Source organism: Aotus nancymaae, unplaced genomic scaffold (genome assembly GCF_030222135.1).
Source record: "Aotus nancymaae isolate 86718 unplaced genomic scaffold, 86718_ANA_hifiasm-v0.15.2.pri h1tg000067l, whole genome shotgun sequence".
In the NCBI taxonomy this organism is placed as follows: Eukaryota; Metazoa; Chordata; class Mammalia; order Primates; family Aotidae; genus Aotus; species Aotus nancymaae.
The window spans coordinates 7588083-7608175 of record NW_026988482.1 but is presented as its reverse complement, the minus strand read 5'-3'; the positions used below and the strand labels follow the sequence as shown (position 1 = coordinate 7608175).

At 43.2% G+C, this 20093-nt stretch overlaps 1 protein-coding gene across 7 annotated transcripts in view; it reads left to right on the top strand.

Annotated features, from left to right (window-relative positions):
* Positions 1-20093, top strand: part of DGKG (diacylglycerol kinase gamma) — a 213134-nt gene that overhangs the window by 45458 nt on the left and 147583 nt on the right. For all 7 annotated transcript variants that reach the window (XM_012470823.2, XM_012470820.2, XM_064366909.1 and 4 more), the window contains 2 exons: positions 11416-11492; positions 19708-19873. In XM_012470823.2, the coding sequence (XP_012326246.1) occupies positions 11416-11492; positions 19708-19873 (243 nt within the window). The remainder of the gene's footprint in view (positions 1-11415; positions 11493-19707; positions 19874-20093) is intronic.

Sequence of the window (20093 nt, the reverse complement as noted above, 5' to 3'; positions counted from 1 at the left end):
TCTGTAGGTCAGCAAAGTACAAGGCCCTGTCAGGGATGAAGAAGAAGCACAGAGGAGAGGCCTACCCTTGAGGACTCAGAATCTTGTTAGGGAATCAGAAATGTGCTCGTGACACAGAGAACAGCTTTCAAGGCAGCAGGCAAACAGCTCTGGTAGAGCTGTCTAAACTAAGCATGGAAACAAGAAGGGAATCAAAAACCAAGGGAAATTGGTACGGGGGTTGTATTATAATACTTTGCTGCTTTGTTCAATTCAACGTGGGTTTATTGTCTCAAAGCTTTGTTGTCTCAAAGTTCTGGGAGCTAGAAGTCCCCAGTCAAGGAGTTAGCAGCACTGGTTCCTTCTGAGAGCAGTGAAGGGCTCTGTTCCAGGGCTGTGCTTTTGGCTTGGGGATAGCCGTGTTCTCCCTGCACTCCCTCACATGACATTCTCCCTGTGTACACAGCTCTGTGTCCAAACTTCCTCCTTTCCTAAGCACACAATCTTATTGGCTTGGACCCACCCTATTCGGTCCTGACTTCATCTTAACTAATTACATCTACAACAACCCAAATAAGGTTACATCCTGAGTTATTGAGGGATAGGACTTTAACAGATATATTTGAGGGTGGGGGCATAGTTGAACCTATAACAGAGGATTTCGCTGGATGAACTCCATGGAGGAAAGAGGTTTAAAATGCAAGCAGTAGATGGAAAGGGGAACAATGGAAGCAAAGGGAATTTTTGGGAATGTTGATTTTGAGATGGTGAGGACACATTCATTATGCATTCCTATGGTGTGCAGGGGTGGGTAAGGAGGGTTTCTGGGCTAGTTAGTGAGAAGGTGCAGGGAATGAGGAGGACATAAGGAGGCATGGGGACAGCAGGAGGCCTTGGGTCCTGCATGTCAAGGTGTAAGCAAAACTGAGAGCCATGAATCTGGATACTGTGCACAGGGTGACTTGGATAAGGTAGTTTCCAGGCCAGGGAATTGGGTAGAATCCTTTGGAGGAAACCTATTCTGAGCCAAAGATCTAGGCTAAGATGGTGAGTGTGGCAATGAACAAATGCTAATTCATGGGAAATTATGGTGGAAATATCATCAACACATATAGAACAAAAGGAAGCCATCAAAGATACCTTGCAGACTGAATCTGTGGAAATTGACATCGGGAGGCAGGGCCGATGGCAAATGTTCGGGAATGTTGATTTTGAGACGGTGATAACACATCCACTATGCCTTCCTATGTGCCAGGCTCCAGAGATCCAGCAATAAAGGAGACACAATACCTGCCCTCAAAGAGATCACTGCCTCACAGGGGAAGACAGACAGGACTCAAGCAAGGGTGTTGCAGTATAGCCAGTGCTCAGAAGTGGGCAGCCTGGGAGGAGAAGGCCCGGCCCAGTGGGAGGCTTCCTGATGCAGGCATTGTTTCCAGACTCCAGGAGCTGTAGGGGAGGGAGGAGGAAGGGCGTTCTGGGCAGAGGATGTGGCTTGGGCAAGGGGAGGGCAGGGAGCAGGACATCATGAGAGCTTCCAAGAACTGCAAGCAGCTCCCAGGCTGGAAGCCCAGAGCATGTGTTGGTGGTGGCATCAGGAGTGTTGAGGAAGAACTAGAAAGGAGAGTAGGACCTTATCCTGGGGGTTCTGCTTTCTAAGTGACATGTCCTGCAGGCTCCAAGAGGGTGTGTGATGGGACCTTATCCTGGGGGATTCTGCTTTCTAAGTGACATGTCCTACAGGCCCCAAGAGGATATATGATGGGATGTGAGTGGAAATGAGGGGTCAGTCTATAGCTCTGGCTTGGGAATCACATGTGGAGATAGCAAGGAAAGAAAGAAAATGAATGAAGGCACTCAGACAGCAGGAATGTTAGGCAAGAAAAGAAGAGGCTGGAGAATGAGGCTTAAGGTACATCTCTATCAGGGGTCAGCAGAAGACACAGAGAGAAAAGCCAGAAAGGCAAGTAGCTGGAAAAGAGTGAAGCATGGAGGGCACGAAGGCGGGGAGGGGCTCCAAATGCGGCAAAGCCACTGAGCAGGCAGAGGGATGGAAAGGAACCCGAGGATTCAGCAGGGGGCTCTTTTTGGGTTGGGCCTGTTCTTCAAACATTACCTTTGTCCTTCTCTGACCCTTCTGCGTGTTGTCCATGTCCCGGGACTGGGTGAGACACTCTGCTACTGTTGTTCGAACGGGAGAGGAAAAAAGGATACAATTCTTACAAAATGATTAATCCTCAGAGGAAATCCTGAAAAAGTCATTCCCACCAATTTTAGACACATTCTGGTGTTCAGTTGGATTGCATTGCCATAGCAACCACTCTTCCATAACCACATAAACAGGAGCTTTACAATAACAAAGTAACGAAGTGTGGAGCCTGAGAATTGAGAACTTTCTCCAGTGGGGTTACCCACTGGAGAAACTCTTGGTGTTTTCCATTTATATAGTGTAAAGCTGGCTCCTTCTCTGGTGACCTTCTATAGGGTGGGGTAAGGCATCTTAAAACTGCTCTTGGGGACAAGGACATTTACTTTGCAGGTATACATACATACGTCTGTACACAGACGCACACACATATAGCTGACAGTAAGTTTCCTGTCAATCTACAGTGTAAAGTACTTGTCAAAAGAGCTAATGTGATATCTAGAAATTTTTACAAAATGAAAACAAAGTAAAAATTTCAAGACAGAAAGATGAAATTTAAAGCTACCCATGATTCTATTTTCCAGTGATAATCAGCACTAGCATGTTTCTGTATAAATTTAAGTATAAATATAGGTATCAAAATAGACATGCACATGTACATATATACACACATACATACATACATGCATGTGTAAAACAAACTTGAGAATATGCATGCTGTGCTATTTTGTATGCTGTTTTCTTCCCCTTAACTGTATGTTTCAGTTACCTATTGCAGTATCAAAACAACTTCAAACTTGTGTGCTGAAACAACCACCATTTTGGTTTCCCATGATTCTGTGGGTCAGGAACCTGGGCAGACACAGTGAGCATGACTCATTTCTGCTCCACTGTGTTTGGGGCTTCAAGTGGGAGGCCTCAAACAATTGATGACTGGACTGTCCGGCGTGGCTCATTCACTCACACGGTGGGACCTCAGTGTTCCTTCATGGAACCTCTTGTCTCCAGCACTTTCTTGTCTTCCATATGGCCTTTCATTTCAACAGTGTAAGCTGGAAATCTAACATGGTAGCTCAAGGCTCCAAGAGCACCAAAGAAGCTGCTGTCAGACCTTTTTAGCACCTGGCATCAGAGATCCTAGAAGGAAACTCCCTCTGCGTTCCGTTGGTCAGTGCAGTCACAGGCCTGGCTCACATTCAGTGGGGTAGAGGAATGGACTCCACATCTCAGGGACGAGGGACTCATATAGGGAGGGAAAGAATTGGTGGCAGCCATCTTTTGTACTCTTCAGAAGCATAGCTTTTAGTGGTTGCAGAGTTGTTGTTTTTTTTTTACTACATTTCTGCTATTTCATCTAACCAAACCAGTCACTGCAATCTTAGCCTGTATTCATAGACTCATAGTGTCTAGTAAGGCAAAATGATATCCACATTCTAGCCTACCCTGTCAGACCTCTCTAGAGAACTGAATTTATTTGTGGGCACTATGGTTTACCATGGACATAGACAACGTGGAATTTGGTTGAGAGTGGTGAGAGGCCTCACAGCCTCACTATGGAGAAATGAAGATACTGGGCATATTTGTTGGAGAAGGGAAGGGAAAGGTGAAGAAGAGCTCATTGTATTAAAATAGCTCAGTACTGTTGTGGGAAGAGGTGTGAAGTTAATTTTGAATTAGAGGCTTCAAGAGGTAGCCCTAGGACTATTGGTAGGAAATTATAGGAAGTCTTTAAAGTATGGAATACATTAATCCCTAGTGGTTAAACCTGCCCAGCAGGGAACTGAATTGACTTAAAAGTGAGTAGGTTTCCTTTCCCTGGAACTGTCTGGGCAGAGAGTCAGTTTGGACACTATAGGGGAGATAAGAGCTTTAGTCATCTGGTTGATTAAATGACCTCATTGGCTCTTCCAATACTGGTTTCTATATTGAAACAGATTTCTACCTCAGAGGGTATGTGCATGCGGGGATGCACCCTACTGACCCTTTTCCTAACAGGAATTGCTGGTGGCTGGTGGGAAGTGGGCTATTTTATTTCAGTTTTTTGCTCATTCCTTATAAGTTCCATGATGCATTAAGGACAGAAACTATTCATTTATTCAGAAAGAGAAAAAAGGAAAAACAACTGATGAAACATCCGTTAAACTTTAATTCTCTAAGAAATTAAACCAAACATTTCCTTCATCAGCCGCCAGTTGCTTGGACTGTGTAGAACTTTTTTTTTTTTTTTTTTTTTTGAGACAGCTGTCGCCCAGGCTAGACTCTCTCTGTCACCCAGGCTAGACTGCAGTGGCACAATCTCGGCTCACCGTAACCTCTGCCTCCCGGGTTCAAGCAATACTCCTGCCTCAGCCTCCCCAGTAGCTGGGATTACAGGCACCGGCAATCACGCCCAGCTAATTTTTGTATTTTTAGTAGAGAAGAGGTTTCACCATGTTGGCCAGGCTGGTCTCGAACTACTGACCTCAGGTGATCCACCCGCCTTGGCCTCCCAAAGTTCTGGGATTATAGGCATGAGCCACTGTGCCCTGCCAGAACTTTTAAAGTTGGAAGAACTCTTAACCATCATCAATTGCAAGCATTACTCATTTTTAAAATGAGACTACTGTGTCCGGAAGAGCTCAGTGTCTTGCTCAAGGTCATACAGAAGGTTGATGATAAAATAGAAATTAGAACCAAAAGTCTCTCAATTCTAGTACAAACTCATGTGTTTCAATTCAGCTTCAAAAAAATAAACCAAAACTTACCCACTGGAACTCAACCTTCAAACATGCATTGGGGTGTGTGTGTGTGTGTGTGTGTTTGTGTGTGTGTGTGTACACATGCATGCACACAGATATGTATATGTCAATTAAATTACACTAAAGCAAAATTTTAAGATTTAATTAAAGAGAATAAATTAGTAAATGTGCTATTAGGAAATATATTTCATTCGAATCAGATTATGGCAGTTTCTGACTTTAAGATGTGGATACAGTTCAAAATACAAAACTGTCAGAGTCAGAGAGCATGTTTAGGGCTGATTTGTAGAAGGTTCTAAGCGAGTGCCATTAAAACCTTGCTATTTATGGTGGCCAGTAGACTTAATCAAATGTTCATGCAGTCCTGGGCCCATTAAGGGTCATATCTAGTTGCTTCTATCTTGGAAGGATAGCCATAACTATTTCTCATCGTGTGTTTCGGCACAACAGACCTTTTTTTCCTTTAATGATGACCAGGACTCTGCCCACCAGGAGTCACAGAATCTATGGACAGGGAAGAATTTCTATGGAACAACGTTTAATGTACATATCTGTAATGTACAACAGCAAAAGCTGTTGAAATGCAGATTGTGAATCAGTAGGTCTGAGATATTGCTGAGATTCTGCTTTTCTAACAAGCTCCCAGGCGATGCTGATGGTCCAAGTTGTCTGATCCATTTCTCCACCTTCATTTGGAATATCACTGGTGAGGCCAAATTATTTGGAGAAAAGGTGAGAAAATGTTCTAGCAATACAAATTTTACTTACATGAATAAGCCATACCAGACATTCAGATCATTTATGATGACAAAAATTGTGTCTTAAAGAATTTTTTGTATTGACCCCAATTCCCTCTGCTTCAATATAAAGTCTTTTCTTATTATTTCCTATGTAACATCTGTGGCAGAGCCATCACTTCCACAGGTCAGTGGTCCTCAGCCTTGGCTCACGTTCAAATCACATGGAAGGTCTTGAATACTTGCAATGCTCTGCCCACACCTCCCAGATGATTTAATCACAGTATGTAGGCATGGGGCCTGGGCATCAGTATTATTTAAAGCTCCTCAAGTGATTTCAGTAAGCAGCCAAGGTTGAGAACCATTGCCATTTCTTTCTATGCTCCTGGGAATATAGGACATGTGGGACAAGTGTGACCAGCTCAATCCCTTTTCTAGCCTTCATTTATTCAGTAGATCTTTCTTGAATATCTATCTTTTTTTGCCAGGCAATGAGCTACATACTGGGGATGAATAGTGAATAGGAAACGAAGTTTAGCTGAGAGAATATGTGTGTAGCAAGCACATCAGTGCTTACGAAGCTGGGCTTCTCCCCTGTGCTTCCCACATGCTGCTTTGGGGCCTGACTCCAGCTGGCTGAAGAGATGGGCCTTTTGCTGCAGTGCTCCTGGCCCCGGCCCTTCTGTTTTGACGTTCTTTTTTCAGGACCCTCACAAAACTCTGCTCCTGCTTTTGTGCATCTCACTGTGTAACTTCCTAGAGTAATTAGAAAATGTATTCATACATACCCGCCTTCACTGGAAGAAGGAAAATATAGATTTTATTTTTTTGCTCATGGGCCAACTTTCCCTTCCCCTCCGCTCAGTGACTCTGTGTGCCCACCACCTACGGTCCCTCTACTCCATGGGTTATGTTCCTTTGTCCTTGGCATCATGATCTTTTCCAGGTTGTGACAGGCAAGCCTCAGCAGTTAGCCCCAGATCCACAGGTACACACATTGCTTTAGAGCCTGCGTATCAAGGGAGGTCCACGAACCTGCAAAGTTGGTGTCACTTAGGATCTTATTCAGAATGTAGAATCTCAGGCTGTGGCCCAGTCCTATGGAATCTGCATTTTTACCAGAGCCCAGTGTGACTCATATGCACACTACAGTTTGACAGGCTCATAGAGAACTTTGAGAAATGGAGAGTTACCATGTACCTTAGAATTCCACTCTCATATATGGATTTTCAGATTCACTTTTGAAAATGTTGATTTATAGTTATTACAAAGTTTAATAGTTTAATGGTCTAATGCTCAAATACTCTGTGTTCTTAACTAGACAACAGACTGTAAACTTTGGGGTCTAGTCCTGGCAGCACAGCTAATATTCTGCTGCAAACACTGAAGTCTCTGATTTGTCTGCTTGTTCAGATGGAATGCATCGTTGTCCCACACCAACAAGGCAACAAAGGTGTCTGTGTGTAGGGCCAAATTTTTCCCTTAAAAAGGCTTTGAATTTGCTCAAACACTAGGAACAGTGCTTGGTTTATGTCCCAGAGTTCTTGGCACATAAAGTATAAAAGACAGTTTTGGACTGAAAACTTCTTAGGGCACTAGTGACCTTGATCAAAGAGAAGAACTTTCTGAACACCCGATTTAGGGTAGAACTGCGTGTGGATAATCCTGCTAATCTGGGTTAAAGCAAAACATACCCCTACCTTGCCAAGCAGCTGAACAAGCTGACCTGTTGGGGAGAGTTCTTTGGTGTTGTTCACTTAAACAGTGGATAATGTCTGCCAAGCACAGCAATTTTAAATTTAGCAGAGTTATAAGCTTTTTTCCCTTGGCAATAAGTATTCAAGTTCAGGGGCTTTTTAAAATAGTCTTCATTTACGACAAAAAAAAATCATGTCATAGAATGGCAGTCCTCAACCTTGACTGTGTGTTCGAATTCCAGGAAGCTTTTAAATTATGCTGTTTCCCGGGTTCCTCAAGAGATGCTGACTTAATTCACCTGGGGTAAGGCCTGGGTTACAGTGTGTGTAGCACTCCCCAGGTGATTTCAACATGCAGACAGGTTTGAGAACCACTTTCATAGAGGAAGAGTCCTGTCCTCTAACTTTGCCAGCGTTTGGTTATCCAATGAATCTAATAACTGTGTCTCATTATTTAGAAACGTTTAAAAAGTGTGACTTATGAGCTGAGTGCCCTTGAAGGAATCACTTAAATTCCATAAGCCTCGATTTCCTCTTCTCTAAAATAAGGATAATTATTACATTAGAGGGTAGTTGTGGGGATTTAAATAAAATATATAAGGTGACTGGGACAGCATCTAGCATATAATAAGCACTCAACAAAATGGGAATTGTTACAAATAGCTGTGGAAATGGCCCTATTTTGTACACTCAGAAATGGAACATGATGTCTTCTGAGTCTAGTGGTGGTATTATGGTAAAGGCTTTGACAAAGGAATTTTCTGTGAGGTTATACTATTGGACCCACAGATGACACCTAAAATAAGATCAAGGAATGCTCAGAAGAAGTTCCTTTTCTGTCTTAAGATGAAACAGAATAAAGCAGTGGTCATTGAAGCAGATCAGTCATGCTTAATACCTACTTACTCCTCATGGAAAAAGAAACCCAACCCAGAAATCTGTTAAGAAGAAAACTGTTATAAAGTATATAAGGACATCCAAGGAGAAAGTAATGTGTCCCAAATTTGAGCCTAAGGTTGATTCTCTTTCTTTAAAGGATATTGATGCTATAAGCTTATGAAAGCCCATGAAGCAAATTGAAGTAGATGTCTGATGAGTAATCCACCTCACGGAAGGCTAGTTAGAAACCTCTTGGACTGGTGTGTGTGTGTGTGTGTGTGTGTGTGTGTGTGTGTGTGTGTGTTTTCATTTAATTTCAAGCTATTAATCAGATATCTTAAATATTTTCTATTTTTTCTTTTTAAAACCTCTGTTTATTTTATGTGAACATATGATGAATTTATGTGTGTATATATATCACACATTTAAGTATAAAGCAGAATTTTGAAAATAGAGCAGCAGCACTTTAGAATCAAAGGAATTCTGCTAGGGTGAATGGTGGAATACCCCAGATGAGATAATAACATCAAAACATCGTACATTCAATTGAAATCACTCTATTGGTTCTCAACCAAAATGCTAACTCTACACTCTTCTTGCAGGAGTCATACCAGGGGTACCCATGTTCTGAAATGTTTATTTTTTTAAGTTGACCATTGTGGCTGAGCTAACAACCTCTCATTAAAATAGATTCTAAAATGTAGGATTTGTTTTCCTAAATAATTAAGCTGCTTGTGGAATAACTTGAATATATGTGTGATGTTAACTGAGCTCTGGTCTCATTCTAACTTCTCTTCCATCCCGTTTCCAGAGTGGTCTTTAGAAAACAGAGACCTGGTTATATTAGTTCACCATTCAAAAAATCTTTAACCATTTCAAATCAATGTTCTTATCTCTACCTTCAAGACTCCCCACAAACCTGGCCACAAACTATTCTCTGGTTCTAACTTGTCCTAAACCTTCTGTGGTGCCCATCTCTGCACCACTGCTCCCTTTGTCTCTTCCAAGAATAGCCTTTCAACTTCATATCTGCTTTTATGGACCTTACCCAGTCTTTATGCTCCAGCTCAAATGCTACCTCCCCCACCTTCATCTTAATTTTCCTTCTTTCCCACTTGGTGTTTCATAGAACTTCATATCATTGTGTCACACTTAATTACACCTTTCTTTAGGTTAACAAATGTTTAGGAAGCTATAGTGAATAATGCTCAAGAGAAAAGACCATATACTTTTGAGCCAGACTAGACCTGAGTTACAACCCTGGCTCTTGAGCAAGTTGAATTAATTTTTCTGAATTTCAGCTTCTTCATCTGTAAACAGAAGAAAATGCTTGCATGGATTGGTAGAGGAGAGTTTATGAGACTGTGCAGGTGAAGATCTCTAGTAAGGGACAGCTATTAGTGCCACAATTATTTAGATCATCTTTCACACTGGTCCATTAACAGTATCTTGCCACATCTTACCCTCCATAGTGTTTTCTGAATTGAATGGAAGCAGCCCAAATTGACAGCATCTGCTGCCTGGCTCTTACTGAGCTATTAGTTTTTCAACATCTGTTTTGAATTTCAGAAAGGAATTTCCTTTTTTAGGCAACAGAAGCATTTTCCTGTGGTATTCCAATATGTCTCAATCCTGAAATGATTAGAACTTCTGCTTGATTGAATCCAAGTCAGCAAAGCCATGGAGAACAGCCCAGCCCATGAATATGTCTACTTTACTTAGGTTTAAGAGACCTTAACTCTCTGTACAAGGAGCCTGAGCAATAAAACACACTGTGTGAGCTTTTAATAAAATCGTCCTTTGGCTCAGATATTTAAATATCAACAACAATGGAACTTGGAAAGCTCTTAATTATCCACAATATTAGGAGACAGGGAGAGCAAGGTCATAGAAACCCTGGTTTGCTTTGATGTCAAGAGTGCTGATAGCTACACAAGATGCACTCATAATGTGTTTTTAATAACAATTATTGAGTCTCTTTTCTGGATTCCCAATGTCTTTATAAAATTCCAAAAAGAAGCAGGCAGTCTTATCTCCAGTTGCTTCTGAATTATTTCCTATAGAAAACAGCATTTCTAAACCACCATATTTCATGAATTATCTGAGTTCTCTTTATCCCCTTCCAATGTAAATGCAGCATAGAGGGAACATTAAGGGAAAATCATGGCGGGGTGTGGAGGCCTCAATTTTCAGAGAAAAATCTTCTGGCTGTCAGAAATATGTGAGAAATACCATGGGAACATAAAATCAACCATGCTAATTATGAGGCATAATTGAGGTTATGTTTTGTGTGTCAGAACGAGTAGCTCAATTTTCTCCATCAAGATAAAAAATAAAAATCAAGAAAAAAAGGGACAGCGCTGCCAAGATTCCAGAAGTAGAAGAAACTATCTCGCCATAGCGTACAACAGTGTTTCAGCACCAAGGACAGGGCCTTATGGGGTTTAGTGCCCACCCATCTTACATAATGAATTTTCAATGTTTTGAAATTTTCACTCAGATGTTTATATACTCATCTATATATTGTTTTTCTGAGCCCTAGTTACACGTCAGACCTTAGTATGATAGACAAAGACTCACCAGCCAGTTAACAGCTCTCAAGGTGAAGCTGAAGCAGGAGATGAGCAAGATAGGCAAGTTAATAACTATAACACTATATGACAAGCGCTGTTACATAGTTGTGTACCAGTCATGTGGGAGCCAACTAAGAGAATGCTTAACTCTGACTGGTGCAAAGAAAGACTTTACAAAGGAGTTGACATTTGAGCTGGATATTGAAGATTGAGTGAAACTTGCAAGACAGAGTAGAAACACCATGAAAGAGTACACAATATGTTCAGGGACGTCTGGAAATGTAATCTGATATGGCTGAAACATAGAGCAAATAGGGAAATGAGAAATAGGGTAGATAAAATCACCAAGGGCTTGTATTTCAAGTCAAGGGCTTATATTCCAAGCTAAGAATGGTAAGCTTTATCCTGGGGGAACAGAAAGCCCTTGAATGGTTTGGAGTATGGATATGATCTGATCAGATTTGTGTTTTAGAAAGATAATTTAGATGCAAGGGGGAAATCAGACTGAAAAAAAGAAGTGAGAGGGCAAAGGGCAGAAGAGGGTGATATTTCTCTGGATTTTCTGGGACTGAGGGGCAGCTCCAATATAAACATGGAGGGGATTTATTTGGTCCAGCTCTGATTAGCTGTTTGCCAGTGTTTCACATGTGAATTGTGTCTCTTCAGATTCCTCCAAGAAGATAAAGGATGTCTTGATGGAATTTAATGAGAGTGGAAGCCTGAAACAATATGACCCACATGAGGTAAGAACATATCCATTTTAAGCCTTTAAAAAACCCTGTGTTTTAGCCTTTCCATAATTTATTTCCCTCTTGGAGACTTTGCTTGCCCTGAAAAACTCGCTCCACAACATGTTTCTTCCTAAGTCTCAAGTAAGCCATTTGTGCTACCTGATATTATATGTTTCCCAAGCCCATGCGCTCAGCCCACTGTCCTAGAAGACGACCACTACTTCTCATCTGCTCAGGTCTCTCACTCCTCCTCTCATTCTCAGTTAACAACCGAGTTTTCTACTTCACTGAAAACACAGAAACAAACAGAAAAGATCTTTCACAAGCTCCCTCCTACCATGTGCCCACCTACCTCTATCTTTTCTTCGGTAACCAGAGATGAACCCTCCATATTCCTGTCTACATCCAGCTCCCCTATGTGTGCACTCAACCCTATCCTCTTTTGACCTACTGACAGGTGTTGCTTCAGAAACACGTCTTCCTGAGACTCCCTCTTTCCCTCCCTCCTCCTCCCTCCTTTTCTCTCTATATCTTTATCTCTGTCTTCTTCACATCAACTTTCCTCTCTATATTTTATTTTTCCCATAAACGTGTAAGCATACTGTTATTTTTTGTATATTAAAAAACATTTTTTTGACTCCACTTCCTCCTCTAGGTACCACCTCATTTCCCTCCTTTGTTTTATAGCAAAACCGTACAAAAGGCTTGTCTATACTCATTGCCTGCAAGTTCTCTTCTTCCTACTTTCTTGAAATGCCTTCCATCAGTCTATAACCTCACTCCTCCACTAAAACCACTAGTCAAGATAGTCAAGGGCCTCCCTGTGGCTAAATCCAATAGCACTTTTGCTCAACACCACTGGACATAATTGGTCAAGCCATCCTCCATTTTCTTCACTTGGTTTTAAGACGCTACATTCTCCTGATTTTCTTCTTACCCCACTAGTTGACATTTACACTTAAAAATCAAATAGGTATCTCAAATTTAACATGAGCTAAACTGATGTGTGCTTAATCTTTCCCTATAAAGCCTGTTTTCCCAGCAGTCTTCCCCATTTCAGTAAATGGCAACTCTACTCTTCAAGTTATTCAACCTGAAACTGTGGAGTCATCATCAACTTTTGTCTTTCACATCCCACATCCAATTCATTGGCAACTTCTGTTACGTCTACCTTCAAAATATATCCAAAATGCAGACACATCTCACCACTTGCACTGCTAGCATCCTGACCTGAGTCATCATCATATTTTTCCCAGATGATTTCAAGAGTCTCCTAACTGGTCTCCTTGCTTCTGCCCTCGCTGCTTCAATCTATTCTTCACACACATCCTAAGCAATCTGTTAAAACTTAATCAGAGCTTGTCACTGCTCTACTCCACAGTCTCCCATGGTTTCCCCCACCCCTACTCAGAGTAAATGTGAAGGTCATTGCAATATGCACCTCCCCCTGCTCTCTGACCTCATCTCTTGCTACTCTCCCCATCTTCATTCCTTTTCAGCATATTAGCCTTCTTGATGCTATCAAACAAGCCAGTGTCACCGTAACCTCAGCACCATTGTACTTCCTGTTACTGCTTCTTAGGCTGTCCCTCCTCAGCATATCACATTGTCCATTATCTTACCACCTTCCAGCCTATGCTCAAGTAATCTTCTCAGTGATCATCACCTTCTTCATCTAAAACTTGAAGCCCTCTTTCTTGACACTTCCTATCCCCCTGCTCTGCATTATTTTCCTCCTAAGTACTTCTCATCACCTGTCACACTATATAATTCACTTAATTAATTGTCTGTCTCTCCCACTAGAATATTTTTGTTCACTGCTGTGTCTTCAGTACCTAGAAAAGTATCTGGCTCACAGAAGGCATTCAATAAATATGAGGACTGAATAAATGAATGCAAGACCTTCCCCCCTACTTTCAAATTCAATGAGTCCAACATTTCTTGGGCTTCTATGCACTGTGCTGGGCACTGTCGAAGGCATAGACATATAGAAGCATGGTTGCTGCCCTCCAGGACTTACTTCCTACTGGCAGGGTCAGGTGTGAAAGCCATGATCCTGGAATTACATGGTCTTAGGTTAGACTTTTACCTCTGCCATCAACAAGCAATGTGGTCTTGAATAATATTTCACATCTTTGAGTCTCACTTTCCTCATCTATAAACTGAACATAACAAAAAAAGCCTTGAAGTTTATGGATGAGTGATCAAATGAGAGGATCTTTGCAAAGTAGCTAACACCCTACAGGGCACTTAAAAAATTGTACCTATTATTACCCCTCTTCCATCCCCTTTCCCCAGAATGTTTTCAACTCAATTCCCCTTTCTCTGCTCCTGAGTCCTTTTATGAGGACTAACTGTGGAAAAGTAACCGATCTGCAGGACTAACGTAGGGAGAGGCTGGCCACTTTCTTATTCACATTGTCATCCGTTGAACAAAACTGAGTCAATACCTTCTCTGCTGGACACTGGAAATGAATCAACAGAGCCTGTGCCCTCAAGGCACACCTAAGGGGGGCTTTGGATAAAATGCACCAGTTGCAGAGAGAATGAAGCATGAGGAAGGTTGCCAGAACAGGGGCGAGATTGAGAATGCACCATTTCAAAGAACATTCCTGAGAAGAAACCATGCAGAGAAGACAGCAGAGCCAGCAAAGAACTCACTGCCACACACCCCCCACCCCCAGCTCTAAAAACAAGGGAACAAAGCCTGGCGGGGGCTGCTAACCAGCTTGTCTGCCCTGGGGCTGATGAGTGGGAGAGGAACAATTTGGTCAGGGCCACCACAGGTGTGGAGGCCATGGGAGCTTTCAGAAGCAGGGAGCAGCTTGGCTGCTATGAGCACGCAGCCGCCCTTGCCTCTGTCGGGGCTGGCCCCCACTTTTTGTATGCCACACACTGCTGTGTCCCAGGGGAGCTCTGTCACTCTGATTTCATTCTCTCACACAGTGCAGTTGACTTCTAGTAGGTGTAATATCATGGCACGGGGTTAGGGAAAGAAGAAGGGTTTAATTTCTCCTGAGTTTGATGACTTACTGCTGCTAAAATGTCTCAATGAGAAACGAGTTAGCTGTGGGAAGGGGCAGATCACTAGCAAAGCCAGGATGAGAATGAAAGTTTGCAGAGTGGCAGAGCTGCATCTAGCCATGATGAACACATGCTTACCCAGCAGGACCAGTGATTCCTTGGAGAACAGAGTGGTGGCAGACAGCTAGAGAGTGGACAAAACCCACTGTAGCAAAAGAGGCAGGTGGGTTGGTGGCACTGTGAGCCTCGATCCAGACACCTGAGCACAAATCCCAGCTCTGCCACATGCTTTGTGCTCTTCAGCAAGTTATTTATGTTGTCAAAATGTGTTTTATCCCCAAAATGACAGTACCAGTTCTTCCTCACACTGCTGTCTTGAAGATTAAAGTCCCTGATGCATGCTAAGCTCTCCATCTAGTTCTGCTCCCTTCTTGGTTTGTGTAAGGACTGACACACTCTCTTTAAGCAGGTTGCAGCAGGAGTAAATTTCCCAGCTAATTTCTACATAAAAGCTGCTGGGGAAAACAGAGTTCCTTTGGCCTGAACCATGACCATGCCTGGGATGTTATTCTAGGTCTCAGAGAATAATCGCCAGCATGCCTCATAGTGGTTGGTCATCTGGTTTGGGCACGATCCCTAGCCAGTCCCTAGTTAGTCTCCCATTATGCATTTACTAAGCAGCTACTCTGCTCCTGGCCTGTGCTTTTAAAGAACTTTTGTATAACCCAGATATCACCTTGAGAGTGTGGCACACTGCTGCATGTCTTTGCCTGCTGAACATGGGGTGCTGGGAGGGAGTGTCAGGGAGCACTATGCCAGCTCTGAAACCTGTGACAGATAAAGTAGCAGGAGCACTGGACTAGGAGTCAGGAGGTCTGGCTTCTGGTTTCACTCTGGTGCTAGTTCACTGGGGCTCATCACTGAATTTCCTGAGCCTCAGGGGCATCAGAAGACCCAGCCCCCTGTGAGGCTCCTCTGGTCTGCATGTTCTGTGCTTCACCTAAGAGAGTGAACTCGTCCAATCATGCATGTTCCTATCCTAGAGAATAGGATTCTGTGCATCCTGTTCTCCAGGATAGGGATATACATACATGATTGGACAAGTACCATCAGTATTATTTTCCAAGTTCTCATAACAGTTTGTCGACTCTTTTCCTATGGCGCTCGCCACTGATGACTGTGCATTGCAATTATTTTGATATCTTTACCTCTTATATAACACTGACTCTTTGGAGATGTGGTCCCATGCCTAATTCATTGGTGTGTTCTTCATTGGTGCCCAGCACTGTTCCTTGTACTTAAGAGGCTCAATAATTCATTTCTCATTGAGACATTTTAGCGGCAGTAAGCCATCAAACTCAAGACAAATTAAAACCTTCCTGTTTGCCTAACCCCATGCCATGCCATTATACCTACTACTTGGTACATATATATATATCAAGCACATTTCCCCCCTTTTTCCAATCTGTTTCTTCTTCAGCAACTTGTGAGTGGGGATATATATATATCTCCATTTAATCCATATAATCCCGGGGCCAGGCACCAGGTTATTCTTGAGGTGCACTGATTAGGACTCATCATCCATTCATATACCTATGAAGACCCTTGTGGCAGGTGGTGTGGGGGATTCAAAGATGAAAGAAGACATTCTCACTACCTTCTAGGAGCTCTGGATCGAGTAGAGGAACCAAGGTATGTCACAAACAACTATATATTAACGTAGAACAGCAGATATGAGTGTCACAAAACAGGAACCAAGGTGCAAAGTACAGAAATTCAGAGACAGAGATCTTAAGGCTTTCTGGAAAAGGTGGCATCTGGGTTGGGCCTTAAAGCATGACTGGAACCTTAACACGTAGAGATGGAAGCAGCTTGTGCAGGGTAGAGTGCATGGAGGCCTGGTCAGAGATCGGCATGGACAGAGTGCATACGTGCACATAGGGAATAATAGGAGAAAATGCCAGAATCATCTCAGAGCTCAAAGTAACTACAAATCTAGGTTGGAGGGGATTATTGGAGGCTGTGAATCCCAAAGGTCTAGGAGAGTATACAGGACGCTCCATTGGACTGAAGAACAGGGCGTATTAGACCTTCTATTTACATTCTTCTAATTTCCATTTGCCAATTTTATTTTGCATGTATTTTACAATGTATAGTATAAGAACAAGTAGCGCATCAGCTGATCTCAGTTTCATTCCATGGGCAATTAAAAACGATGGAAAGTTTTTGAGTAGAGAAGCAATCTTATCAGAGTTGTGCTTTAGGAAGATGCATATGGCAAGGATAGGTAAGACAGGTGAAAGAACCAACAGGTGTGCATGGGGCTAAGGAAGACCTGGAGAGGTGTTGCAATGGTCCGGGTGAGATGTGTGGAACACAAGTCAGAACCCAGGAATTTTGGTGATGGCAGCAGCAACAATGGACATAGAAAAGGTCTGGATGTGACAGACGTTGCAGAAGAACAGTGGATAGAAGGAAGGGACAAGAACTAGTCTCAGACAACAGAGTTCAAAGCTGAGCCTGTAATGTTGGGAGCATAATGGTGTCATTGGCATTAGCAGAAACTGTAAAGTCAGGAAGAGGAACCGGATTTCAGGGAGCAAGCTAATCGAAGTTTAGAACTTGAAATCTTCTAGTTCAGCACTCACAATTTGCTGAAGAAGAAACAGATTGGAAAAAGGGAGAAAATGCACTTGGTTTGAGACCAGTCACGAGGTTTCTTGAGTCTCATGCTGATCTTGTCTGATGATCTTTTGGCTTTGGTTTTTTACAGCATTTTGTTAGACTGTTTAAACTTTCTTTTTATTATATCATTTAGTACAGTCTGCTTTCCAGAAATATTTTATTCCAATAGTTTTCATTTGATGCTAGCTGAAGGAGATTAATACTACACTTTGGAACTGAAAACTACCTTTTAAAATAGTACTTGTCAATTGAAGTGGTACAAAAAGACAATGCAAAAAGAGCTTTAGAAACAAATTAATGAATAACAGTGCCATCAGCAAATCTTCAGTGAAATCAAAGTAGAGAATGAAGAGAACCAAAATAGAACAACTCCATGGAAAACAGAGAGTTTCAGAAAGACGAGAGAATGAAATGCTGCAGACAGGCAAAGACAAGAAAGGCTAAAAAGAGATGATTATATCTGTGACATTCAACAAAGCAGGTTCCGAGTAATGGGCTAGGATCCCATCTAAATGGGATTAAGGAGGTGAAGAGGCTAGTCTGGTCTGCTTGGAGAAATTTGAAAGGAAAAGGGAGAAGGATGGCCAGTAGTTCTAGCAGACAGCAATTTCTTTGGAATAGTGGACATTTAACATACTTGCAGGCAGATGAAAAGAAAATGCTGGAGATGCAATCAGAGCCAGCGAGGATGGAATCAAGGGTCATAGCGGATAGGTTGCAACTGGAGAGGAGGGGCCAGGCATGGGATTCATGCCAGTAATCCCAGCACTTTGGGAGGCCAAGGCAGGCAGATCACTTGAGGTCAGTAAGACCAGCCTGGCCAACATGGTGAAACCAGGTCTCTACTAAAAATACAAAAATTAGCCAGACATGGTGGCACGCACCTGTAATCTCAGCTACTCAGGAGGCTGAGGCAGGAGAATCACTTGAATTCAGGAGGTAGAGGTTGCAGTGAGCTGAGATTATGCCACGACACTCCAGCCTGGGTGACAGAGCAAGACTCTGTCTCAAAAAAAAAGAGGAGGAAGAAAAGATTTTGTTATTATATATTAGGAAAAAGGAAGAGAATGTGAGAGGAAGGGACATTCTGAGGCAATGAAGCTGTAAAGACAGAGAGGGACAGAAAGACTGAAATAAAGAGGCACAGAGACTCAGGGACAGAAAAGGAGCAGAGAGATGGATGGCTGTCACAAGGAATGTGAGTCCACCATTTGCTTAGAGTTCCCCTAATCTGGTAGAAGCCTCTGTCCAGCTGAATCAGACATCTTTCACTCTGCAAAGGAGATGGATAGAACAGCCAAGCCTGGGGCTAAAGAGAAATTTCTTTGTGAGCTCCCAGCGGGGTGGGGAGGCCATTACTCACTTTTAAGGCCAAGATTTTGAACCCGAACTTGTTCGTACACATGTAAGCCAGTCCCTGGTTCGGAGAAGCCTCCCAGATCTCCCAGAACAGACAAGGGGTTAAATGCTACCAACATTTTAATGGGAGCACCAAGTAGGCTCCTGAAACGGGATTTTATTCTCATGGCTGCTGTTATTCACAGAAGCCTGCACAGCAGATCTCGGAGTAGTGCTTCCTCAAATCATTTTCAGGAGCATCTGCCGATTTGATGAAGAATCTGATGCCATCAAAGCACAAGCCAGTGATGACTCACTGCAAACTGTTGTTGTTGAGTGTTTGCTGAGTACGGCAGCCCTTTCTGGCATAGCTGCTCCCAGCCTGGGACCAGAAGCCAGGCGGTACTGGGAGAGACACAGCAGGAAGAGGGTCTAGTTTTTGGCATATCGCTTGGTTCTACCTTCTGTCGTTGGCTTCCTGCTTTTCTCCTGGTGTCTAAAACCTTCACAAGGACATGTTTTGAGAAGCAGCTGAGCCAGAGCCACACCCCCCGCCGCCCTGTTTTATTTGAGGGTTTTTCCAGGGAAGATAAGGACTAGGAAAGGAATGAAAGATGGAGCCTGTTCTTTTTTCTTCCAGGTCGTTCCCACTTTGTGAGACCTGAATATTCAGGACTCACATCTGTCAAGGCACAAGAGGAAAACCAAGATACTGTAGAAGAACCATTTCTTTCCATCATGTTTTCAACTACACCCTTCTTCATCTTAACTAGGATTCCAGGGCACAGACCTTGCTCCCGCTCATGAGAGCCACATCCCTCACACGGGCCTGGGCTAAGGCAGAGCCCTGCACTGTGGCCTCCACTCCCTGGGCTCTCTCCAACACCTCACTTTCTATCTAAATTTAATAACGTCCTCTCTTATTACAAGAGCCTGCCCTGGTTGTGTGCCCCACCAAACCCCAATATGCAACCTCAGCGTTTCTCATACGCATCCCCTGTGCCTGTCATTCTCTATCACTTCCCTGGCCTTTTCATTCCCGCCTCCATCAGCTCCTCCACTTCCTGCTGCCTCCCTTTCCATTTCTTTCACCTGCCGTCTTTTCTACTCCTTTCCCTTCTCTCTTCCTCTCTCGCCGTTTGCTTCTCTTCACTGACTTTGCCCTTCTGCCCCTTCTCAGCCGATTAGCTATGATGTCTTCAAGCTGTTCATGAGGGCGTACCTGGAGGTGGACCTTCCCCAGCCACTGAGCACTCACCTCTTCCTGGCCTTCAGCCAGAAGCCCAGACAGGAGACCCCTGACCACCCCAAGGAGGGGGCCAGCAACAGCGAGGCCAGCGGCCCAGGTACACAGACCAACTTTCTCCAAGATGAGCAGACCTGTGTAGCACTTACCGCTGCCACTGCCGCAGGCTGCGTTCCTGGAGGTTGCCCTGAACATAGTAACAGCCCCAAGGGAGAGAGATGCCTTTCCTCATAAGGCCTTACAGGAAGCCCTGTCTGATGAACCTCTTAGCAAGAGGAATAAAGAGGAAGCATAATTCCTGCCACTACAGATAAAAGAGC